This window comes from Nerophis ophidion, linkage group LG28 (assembly GCF_033978795.1).
Source record: "Nerophis ophidion isolate RoL-2023_Sa linkage group LG28, RoL_Noph_v1.0, whole genome shotgun sequence".
Classification (NCBI taxonomy): Eukaryota; Metazoa; Chordata; class Actinopteri; order Syngnathiformes; family Syngnathidae; genus Nerophis; species Nerophis ophidion.
In genome coordinates, this window is record NC_084638.1 from 17,088,836 (window position 1) to 17,100,552 (window position 11,717).

Here is an 11,717-nt window from a genome sequence, read left to right on the forward strand (position 1 = left end):
CTTCAGTTGAAGAATACATTGTTTATTGCATAAAGGTATGGGGACATACATATAAAACAATCATCACATTACAAAAGAGACTAATTAAGATAATTAATAGAATGGATAATAGACAACCAACAAGTGATTTATAAAGTCACACATTTTAAAAGTAAATGATCTTGTATGAAAGACAACTGCTTAAATGATGCATAAAGTATAAAATAATGTGCTTCCAGAAGAAGTCCAACAGATGTTTCAGATGTGAACCAGTAAATATGAACTAAGAGGGATTCATGTGTACTCAAAAGCAAATGTATGAACACATTTAAAACAAATATGTACATCATATAAAGGACTTCATCAATGGAATAACCTACAACTAGAAAATAAAATATGTAACACCTCATTATTTCAAAAACATAAATAAAACACTATTATGAGTAAGTATACAAGTGAATTATGAATATCTACACATACAATGTTTACTGTATGTGACATATTTTATTTACTGTTTATTCTTACCCTTTCAATTTGTTCTGTTCATTTTAAAGTACACAAATGTGTATATTAACTCATGTACTTGACTGAAATAAAAGCACTAATCTTAAGTGTCTAATCTATAAATGTTACAATCATAATAACAAAATTGTGTTACACACACAACAATGATGTCACACATGTTATATGTGCTGATGTTGTTAGCAAGTCAAAGTTAAAGTTTTGACAGTTTATTTCAAATCCTGCAGTTTCATTTGGTGCTGCTGTTCTCACCAGCACACTTGTGTTTCTTACACTGGTACTTAGAAGACAATCTTTCACCACACACACTGCAACTCAACACTTTCTCTCCTGTGTGTGTTCTTCATGAGTGCTGTACAAGATTGTTGGCGACGAAAGCTTTTGTTGCAGCTTGAACAGGAGTATGGGTTTTCACCGGGGTAAGTCCCCATGTGTAACTTTAATTGCCGTCTTTTTATACAACTTTTACCACATACTGAACATTGTAAAGGTTTTCCTCTGGTGTGTGTTCTCATGTGTACTTTTAAATTTTGATTTGTTACAAAACTTTTACCACATTCTGAGCAGAAAAAAGGTTTTTCTCCAGTGTGTATTCTCATGTGAGTTTTGAAACGGTCCCTTCAAGTAAAATCTTTACCGCAGATTTAAGATGAAAAATGTTTTTCTCCAGTGTGTGTTCTCATGTGTGTTTTGAAATTGTGCTTTTGAGTAAAATCTTTACCACAGATTGAACACGAAAAAGGTTTTTCACCAGTGTGTGTTCTCATGTGTACCTTTAAACTTTGATTTATTACAAAACTTTTACCACATTCTGAGCAGGAAAATGGTTTTTCGCCAGTGTGTATTCTCATGTGTGTTTTGAAATGGTCCCTTCGAGTAAAATCTTTACCGCAGATTGAACATGAAAATATTTTTTCTCCAGTGTGTGTTCTCATGTGTGCTTTGAAATTGGGCTTTTGAGTAAAATCTTTACCACAGATTGAACATGAAAAAGGTTTTTCGCCAGTGTGTGTTCTCATGTGTGTTTTCAAATGGTACCTTTGAGTAAAATCTTTACCGCAGATTGAACATGAAAAAAGTTTTTCGCCAGTGTGTGTTCTCATATGTGTTTTGAAATTGTGCTTTTGAGTAAAACTTTTACCGCAGATTGAACATAAAAAAGGTTTTTCTCCAGTGTGTGTTCTCATGTGTCTTTTCAGACTACAATGGTATTTAAAAGTTTTGTCACAGAGAGAACATGTGAAGTGAGTGTTGTCAGTGTGACATGTCTTATCATCTTTAGAGTCTTCATCATCAGTGTCAGGAGAGTGTGACGTTGTGTCCTCACTATCTGATAGTGGAGCTAAGAGCTTGTCTGCTTGTGATCCTCCACAGTGGTCTCCATCAGCTTCTGTTGTCATGTGTTGTGTTGAGCTGCTGCTTGGAGGCTCCCCCCCTCCCCTCTCCTCACTTTCACCTTTGACCTCATCATCTTCACTCTTCACAGGGACACCAGTCACTGGCATCTTGGGGAAATCAACCTCCTCCAGTTCTTCAAAATGCTCTCCCTGCTGACTGATGCTGTGTTCCTCCTCTTCATCTTTAATGTGCAGGGTCAGTGGGTCCTCCTCTTCATCCTTAAAGTGAGGGCTCAGTAAATCCACCGCTTCCTTTTTAAAATGGGGGATCAGTGGGTATTTTTCTTCCTTCTTAATGTGAAAGGGCTGTGGATCCTCCGTCCGCATCCTGAAATTCCACTTCTGTTTACTCTCACCTTTGACCTCATCATCTTCACTCTTCACACTGATAAGGTGTTTGTCTTCCTCTATGAAGTGGGGGGACAGTCCCTGTTTTTTCTCATCTTTAAAGTGGGGGGGCTGTAGCTCCTCTTCTTTCACATAGAGGTGCTGTGACCTTTTCTGCTCCATACTGGAGGACCCCTCCTGTCGCTCAGGTGGACGATATTTTTCACAGACGTCTGCAGGACACAAGAAGACAAACACATGCTTGGATGGAAATAGATAAGATTTGACCAATTCAGGTTTCATTTTCGATGCTGCTTTACGATTCGGTTATTTGTGGACTCACTTTTGCTTTCACATTCATTAAAAAAAAGAAGAACCAACTTTGACTGGTTGAGAAGTAACATGAGCGTACAAAGCCAACAGTGAGGTCTTAAGAGGCACAGATTTTACGAGTCCCCCACGAAGTGCCAGAGGGCCCTAAGGAAATGAAAATATCCATAAAATAAAAATATTTTTGGCAAGAAATGAACAAAATACTACAGGTTATTTTGTGGCAATTACAAAAGAATGTCCAGTATAATTCTCAGGGCATTCAATCGATCAAAATTGGACTGTTAAACTGAACATATATACATAATACACAGTGTATATATATATATATATATATATATATATATATATATATATATATATATACCACATATATACATATACACATATATATATACATATATATATACGTATATATTTATATATATATATATATACAGTATATATACACACATATATATATATACATACATACATACATACATTATATTACATTATACCACAGTATCGAGCACTATTCTCTGGATAATCCAATCAAGACATATTCCGCTCCAAATTGACATTTGTTGAGCACTGTACGACGATCCGAAATGGAAAAGTTCAGCATCGACTACTCCACGAAGAACATTACCATACCCGCGCAGAAGGACTACAAGCAAAGACTCATAGAAAAGACGGAACACTTCCTAAGAAGGATGCGGTGGAAAGCACACTTTTTCCTCCACCCTGAAACAAAAGGAACGCAAAAGGAAACTTACGGATTCAAATCTACCAAGAACCCACCCACAGTCAAGGAATTAAAGGACTTTGAGAACGACATGCTCAAAATGATACAATCAGTCAAATTTAAGCCAGCCCGCAACCCATTCCTCACCAAGCTGAAAAATGACACGGAGCGCATCAAGAAAGTAAGCAACCTCATCATAGCCACCGATAAAACCACAAACTTCTACAGAATGGACATACCAGAACATAACTCTTTACTGGACAAAAGCATCACCAAATCATACAAAAAAGCGCAACCCAAAACTTTACAGAACATCCACCTGGAAAACAAGCGGATCGCAACCGAACTGGACATTGAGGACAGGGTGGACGCCACAGCCAACAAAGAAACCTTCATCACATTGAAGGACCACAAACCCAACTTCGCAAATAACCCAACATGCCGACTAATAAACCCAACTAAATCCGAAATAGGAAAAATCAGCAAAATAATCCTGGACAGAATCAACACAAAAATCAAGGACAAAACACCACTCAACCAATGGAGAAATACAGCAGCAGTAATCAAATGGTTTAACAACATCCAAGACAAACAACAACACAACTTTATCTCCTTCGACATCGAAGAATTTTACCCTTCCATCACGCAAGACCTACTGACCCAAGCACTAAACTTCGCCTCGGACTACGACTCAATCACAGGCAACGAAAGAAACATCATCATCCACGCAAAGAACTCCATACTCATCCACAACAGCACACCATGACAAAAAAAGAACAATTCAACATTTGACGTTACTATGGGGAGTTTTTACGGAGCAGAAACGTGCGAACTCGTTGGGAGTTTCCTCCTCTTCCAGCTTGCTAGCCTCAACCTGAACCTTGGTATTTACCGTGATGACGGACTGGCAGTGTGCCGCGCCTCGCCAAGGAGCAGCGAGAACACCAAGAAGCGCATATGCCAAATCTTCAAAGAAAACGGCCTACGGATCACGATTGAAGCCAACAAGCAAACCGTCAACTTCCTCAACGTCACTTTCAACCTGAGAAATAACAGCTACCAACCATTCACGAAACCCAACACAACACTCCAATACGTGCACCATGACAGCAACCACCCACCCACCACCACGAAAAGAATACCTACCGGAATTAATAAAAGGCTATCAATGCTGTCATCTAGCAAAGCTGAATTCGACCAAGCAACCCCCCCCCCGTACCAGAAAGCACTTGATGAAAGCGGATACAACTTCACCCTCACCTATGAACCCACTCCAGGAAACCAACCAAAAAAGAGCAGACAACGAAACAACATCATCTGGTACAATCCGCCATTCAGCAAAGACGTCTCAAACAACATCGGCCGCAAGTTCCTCACTCTGATCGACAAACACTTCCCCAAAGGCAACACCCTAAGAAAAATATTCAACAAGAATAACATTAAATTGAGCTACAGCTGTATGAATAACATGCAACAAATCATTTCAAACCACAACAAAGCAATTGCAAAAGGACTGCCTACCGCCAGACTAAACGACTCTGAAACCAATAAGGAATGTAACTGTCGCAAGAAACCTGATTGCCCTCTCAACGGAGGGTGCTTACAGGCATCAGTCGTTTACCAAGCAAAGGTAACACGCAAGGACATTAACACATCCGACACGTACGAAGGATTAACCGAAGGAGCGTTCAAAACAAGATGGTATAATCACAACGCCTCCTTTAGAAACCAGACCTTGCGGAATTCTACAGAACTCAGCAAACACATTTGGAACCTCAAAGACAATAATGTTGAATATTCAATAACATGGCAAATTCTTGCATCCAGCACACCTTACAACAGTGGTAATAAAAGATGCAACCTATGCTTAAAAGAGAAACTGTTTATTATATATCATCCAGATCTATCATCCCTCAACAAGCGCAGCGAAATCATTTCAACATGCCGCCACAGACGGAAACACCTCCTAGGTAACACATGAGCCAATCACCACACCCTACGCCTGCCTGTACCCACCCACTCTGTGCCCAATATAAACCATTGTATGTGAATGCTTCCATTAAAATCTCCTGATGATTGAGGGAACCCCTCATGAAACAGTTCTGTAGAGATGAAGTAGTCTTGTGATTTTTCCCACACCTACATACATACATACATACATACTGTACATACATACATACATACATATATATATATATATATATATATACATATACATATACATATATATATATATATATATATATATATATATATATATATATATATATATATATATATAGGGCTTCACGGTGGCAGAGGGGTTAGTGCGTCTGCCTCACAATAAGAAGTTCCTGCAGTCCTGGGTTCAAATCCAGGCTCGGGATCTTTCTGTGTGGAGTTTGCATGTTCTCCCCGTGAATGCGTGGGTTCCCTCCGGGTACTCCAGCTTCCTCCCACTTCCAAAGACATGCACCTGGGGATAGGTTGATTGGCAACACTAAAAATGGGCCCTAGTGTGTGAATGTGAGTGTGAATGTTGTCTGTCTATCTGTGTTGGCCCTGCGATGAGGTGGCGACTTGTCCAGGGTGTACCCCGCCTTCCGCCCGATTGTAGCTGAGATAGGCGCCAGCGCCCCCCGCGAACCCAAAAGGGAATAAGCGGTAGAAAATGGATGGAAATAAATATATATATATATATATATATATATATATATATATATATATATATATATATATATATATATATATATATATATGTATATATATGTATATTAGGGCTGCAACTAACAACTAATTTGATAATCGATTAATCCGTCGATTATTACTTCGATTAATAATTGGATAAAAGAGACGAATGACATTTCTATCCTTTCTAGTATTTTATTGAAAAAAAAACAGCACACTGCAACCATGTTCTTTCAACTTGCCAAATAAAACAAAGGCAAATGTTATTTTATTTATTTTTATAAAGTGCACCATTTTCATGCACAACAGCAATAATTTCACCTGGGGGATATTCAAAAGTGGCTACTACCTATTCCAACCCCTCTGCAATGTTGGATGCTGAATGTCTTTCCTCTAGTGGCATGGTCGTAAGGCAGATTGACTTCATGTTCCATTCTTCTCCGATGTAAAGGCATGTATTGCCAAGGTAGGCTACAGTTGTCCACACATCAGTAGTGAGAGCAATTTGCTCTGGGTGGCTTTTATGTCAGCCTACACTGCTTGGAACGTCTGCTCGTACTTTCTTTCCATCAGTTTGGTAAAATGGGTCCTCGAGGGAAGAGTGTAACCAGGGTTGAGGACGGGAATCATTTGTCTAAAACCTTCATCTTCCACCATTGATAGTAGCCTCATGTCAGTTACCAACATATTCAGGATAGCATCAGTCAATGCAGCCGCTTGCTGTGGTTTGCAGACCTTTCTTTGTACCAAGTCGCTAATGCTGGCTTTCTGTAATGAGAGAAACTATATAATGAAAGTACATAATAGCATCATTTACACTTAACTAAATACATACCTAGTTGATTTAATTAGTAATTTCTGACATAAAAGGCAAATACACAACCACATAAAAAAAAAAAACAGCTAAATGAAATAAATGGACATCGGGATACAGCATACAACAATAATAACATAGGCATGTAACTAATCAGATCAGAACTGGATCAGATAATGTACATGTTTCTGTTGTGAATAATAAAGGATTAATTTTAGGCTCCCTCTGAAAAATAGCATGAAATATTCCAGCACAATCATAACGTTTATATTAGTAAAGCCTCATTAAAATCTTATATAGCTTTATTGGGCCCGGCTACATCGATCCACTATGAAACCAACCTGAGATATTTCTGTCCGTTATGTCTATTTCGAAACGGAGTCAAATCTGCCGCAGACACATTATCAGCCCCGCGTTGCAACACAGGCATAACGTTAACGTTACTCACAAAAAAGCTGAACTAATGAATGCCTGTTGCGACTCATAATAACACAAAAAATGAAGTTGTCGCACTATCCAAAAAGTTCCTAACACTCTGAAGGTTTATACAGAACAGTTGCTGCTGCGCTTACTGAAAACAAATCTCCTTCTTAACAAAATATTAAAAACATACAAAAATGGACACAACGGATCCATGTACTCGGACTATGGACTTAAAAAAGTTACGTACCGTGAGTTCTTCCTTCCATCCATGGCTCCATGTCTCCTCTTCAGGCGCTCCCGAAGCAATGTCGTACTTCCGTGCCACGCGAGGTCCATGCTGCACATTTTGCAGGAAACTTTGAAGTCTTTAGACTTAGGTCGTACACTTTTCTCCATTGAAGCATTAACCTCAAGATGTTTCTCTGCTGAACTATCGCAACTGCTTTTCTCCGCCATTTTTCGAATGTTTCCAGGCAAAGGAGACGGCGTGGTAACGTGAGCTGCACATGACACATCATTGGCTGGCTTACTGCCACCTCATGAGACGTAGCCGCAGCGCATGCGCATAGCATAGATCCAACGAATCGATGACTAAAATTATTGGCAACTATCTTTATAATCGATTATTTGTTGCAGCCCTATATATATATATATATATATATATATATATATATATATATATATATATATATATATATATATATATATATATATATATTCATTTCCTACCGCTTATTCCCTATATATTTATATATATATACACATATACTTATATATATATATATATATATATATATATATATATATATATATATATATATATACATATACATACATACATACACATATACATATATATATATATATATATATATATATATATATATATATCTCACTCACTCTACTCACTCATCCCACGGCCTAGGAGGGTGGAAAGAACAAGTGACTTGTAGAGTCTGACCTTCACCTGGAAGCTGATGGTATTGCTTTTCCATATACTGGACAGTCTTGTCATGGCTGATGTTGCTATGACGATTCTTGCTCTGATCTCTTTTGTGGAGCTGCCATCTTCACTCACAAAAGGACACGAGGTATATATATATATATATATATATATATATATATATATATATATATATATATATATATATATATGTATATATATATGGTTGTTTTGAAGAATGTGGAGATAATCCTCCTGTTTCATTGTCCCATTTAAAAGACCAGAAAGCAGACCCAGATCATAATACGACCACCACCATGCTTGACGGTAGGGATTGTGTTCCTGGGATTAAAAGTGTCACCATTTCTCCTACAAACATATTGCTGGGTATTATTGCCAAACAGCTAAATTTGTATTTTATTTGACCACAGAACCTTCCCCCAGAATGTCTTATTTTTGTCCATGTGGTGTCAGATTAAATAAAAATGGATCTGTTTGGCCACAATACCCAGCAATATGTTTGAAGGAGAAAAGGTGAGGCCTTTAATCCCAGAAACACCGTGCCCACCGGCAGGCATGATGGTGGTCGTATTATGCTCTGGGCCTGTTTTGCTGCCAATGGAACTGGTGCTTTAAATGGGACAATGAAAAAGGAGGATTACCTCCAAAACCTAAAATCATCAGCCCGGAGGTTGGGTTTTGGGGCGCAGTTGGGTGTTCCAACAGGACAATGACCTCAGTGCTCATATTTCCTAACAGTCCGTGACGTCACGCGTACACATCATCATTACGCAACGTTTTCAAGAAGAAACTCCCGGGAAATTTAAAATTGCAAGTAAGTAAACTAAAAAGGCCGTATTGGCATGTGTTGCAATGTTAATATTTCATCATTGATATATAAACTATCAGACTGCGTGGTGGGTAGTAGTGGGTTTCAGTAGGCCTTTAAAGCCATTTTTAATATTTAACATTTATTTCTATAAATATTTATTTTAGTCTGACTGAATAAGCATTAATCATTTACAATTTTGCATATAGTGTATTCATAATAACAAGCATCAGTTGATTTAATTTCCATATGTCTGCCCAAATGCTGCTGAGATAGACTCCAGCACCCCCGCAACCCCAAAAGGGACAAGCGGTAGAAAAATTGATGGATGTTATCAAGGTAATAGAAGTGCGTGCAAACAACATCATTTGTATTTATTGCTAATAAAGTTAGCACCAACACATACAGTTGCAATGTATGTGTAATATATTGTATTACACTGTCATAATAATAATAAAATAATAATAATAATTGTATTTTTATCCTGTAAAGCGTCTTTGAGTACACTGAAAAGCGCTTCTGCAAATAAAATGTATTATTATTATTATTCAACAATGTGACTTATTCCAGTTTTAAATTACGAGACGTTCGTTCCTTTCTCGTAACAAATATTTAATTATGTTAAGCGTGACTGTAATATACAACAAAAAAACAGTTAAAGTATTAAATAAGTCAATATAATTCTCATAGAGAACATATAAAATACATTCCTCAAAAAAAAAACCGCTAGCATTTGCTACAAAGGCTTGCTAACGGGCTAACGCTATCACGTTAGCTTCGAACAACATATCAGGTAAATAACAGAAATAATATAAAAATATATAATTTATATTACCTCATAAGCCGCGTGTAGAAGAGAGGAGTGGAATATATTCTTCCTATTGTTACACCAGCAACTCTTAAATGGGACTCTTTTTTTTTTGTTCTGTAAACGGGCGAAGGAAGTGTGCACCACTCACTATTGTCCCAGTGAAACACGTGTTTCGCCAATATTTGTTCCGCGGTGGAAACACCTCGATGACGTCACACAGGAGGAAGAACCAAACAAGATGGCGTCTGACGGAGAATACGTTGTTTTGGTTGTTATAGTTTCTAGGTCTTAATTACAACGTACATGTGCACATGTGTGTCGTTTAACAGAGTAAACGTCCTTATTAATTGTCTATATGCGGATACATTAGTCTGTGTGCACTTTGACGTGCTAGCCTAGCCTGCTAGTTAGCTGCTAACTAAGAGAGGCGGAAGTGATCGACACATCAAAGCAGAGATCCAATGTAAGTGTAAAGTGTTGTTATTGTGTGAACATGTCTACATTACAAATGATGTGAGTGTTGGTGACTCAGCGACTAACTGCTGCCGTTGAAGAAATATTTGTGATGTTAGAAAAAAAAAAAAAACGATAGCAGAGTACAACGAGGTATTTAGTCCAACAAAAGGGGAGAAGGAGCAACAATATCAACTACTGGACACTTTTCAAGAAACATCAAGTTGTGTTACACATCCATCCATCTATCTTCTTCTGCTTATTCTAGGTCGAGTCGCGGGGGCAGCAGCCTAAGCAGTGTAGCCCAGACTTTCCTCTCCCCAGCCGCTACGTCCATCTCTTCCCAGGGGATCCCGAGGCGTTCCCAGACCAGCCGGGAGACATAGTCTACCCAATGTGTCCTGGGTCTTCCCCGTGGCCTCCTACAGTTCGGACGTGCCATAAACACCTCCCTAGGGAGGCGTTTTGGTGGAATCCTGACCAGATGCCCGAACCACCTCATCTGGCTCCTTTCCATGTGGAGGAGCAGCGGCTTTACTTTGAGCTCCTCCCAGATGACAGAGCTTCTCACCCTATCTCTAAGGAAGAGCCTTTTTTCGGCCGCTTGTACCCGTGATCTTGTCCTTTCGGTCATAACCCAAAACTCATGACCATAGGTGAAGATGCGAACGTAGATCGACCGGTAAAATGAGAGCTTTGCCTTCCGGCTCAGCGCCGCACCGATCCGCCTGTCAAACTCACAAGCCTCTCTTCCCTCACTCTTGTTCTATTTAAACAAGTTGTCAGATCTCACGAGAGAAACAAGCAACCAGCTCTATTACTTCTTCTTCTTACTGGCAGTTTGCAGCCATGACTTGAAAGGTTCATACTGCTATACATTTAAGGTACTCAAAGGGCTTTGACACTATTTCCACATTCACCCGTTCACACACACATTCACACACTGATGGCGGGAGCTGCCATGCAAGGCAATAACCACGACTCATCAGGAGCAAGGGTGAAGTGTCTTGCCCAATGACACAATGGACGTGACGAGGTTGGTAGAAGGTGGAGATCGAACCAGGAATCCTCAGGTTGCTGGCACGGCCACTCTCCCAACCGCACCAATCCTTTTCAGTGTTTTATGCAACTGACTGACTTACCTCTCTATTTCTGGAGCTAAAACTCTGGAGCTTTTGAAGTGTATTTCTGGTCTTGTCATCCTCGTCCGGACAGAAGGGCGACACGGCAGTGCGGCTGGATCAAAAGAGACGTCGGAGACGCTTTACTGAAGTAAAAGTGGCTTTATTTCCAGTGAGCGTCATTTACTGCAGTTCCTGGGAGGAGGTCAGGTCAAATATGGAGGACTCCTCTCCCGGAGAAGCCAAACCATCTTTTTAAAGAACACTGAACTGCAGTGTTGGGACTTTGTAACGTGTTACTGTAACGCCGTTATTTTCGGCGGTAACTAGTAGTCTAACACGTTATTTTATTATATTCAGTAACTCAGTTATTG

At 39.1% G+C, this 11,717-nt stretch overlaps 1 protein-coding gene and 1 long non-coding RNA gene across 2 annotated transcripts in view; one reads left to right on the forward strand and one right to left on the reverse strand.

Annotated features, from left to right (window-relative positions):
• Window positions 1–6: 6 nt before the first annotated feature.
• LOC133545349 (zinc finger protein 25-like) lies at window positions 7–9,945 on the reverse strand. Its single transcript, XM_061890842.1, has 2 exons — window positions 9,794–9,945; window positions 7–2,458 (listed from the first exon to the last, which is right to left on the reverse strand). The coding sequence occupies exon 2, from the start codon at window positions 2,406–2,408 to the stop codon at window positions 1,146–1,148; it is 1,263 nt and encodes a 420-aa protein (XP_061746826.1). The 5' UTR covers window positions 2,409–2,458; window positions 9,794–9,945; the 3' UTR covers window positions 7–1,145.
• LOC133545373 (uncharacterized) overlaps window positions 9,934–11,717 on the forward strand; it is a 2,949-nt gene continuing 1,165 nt past the window's right edge. Inside the window, exons 1-2 of the long non-coding RNA XR_009804808.1 lie at window positions 9,934–10,232; window positions 10,491–11,717. The exon at window positions 10,491–11,717 is cut by the window's right edge and continues 1,165 nt beyond it. This is a non-coding gene — a long non-coding RNA (uncharacterized LOC133545373). The remainder of the gene's footprint in view (window positions 10,233–10,490) is intronic.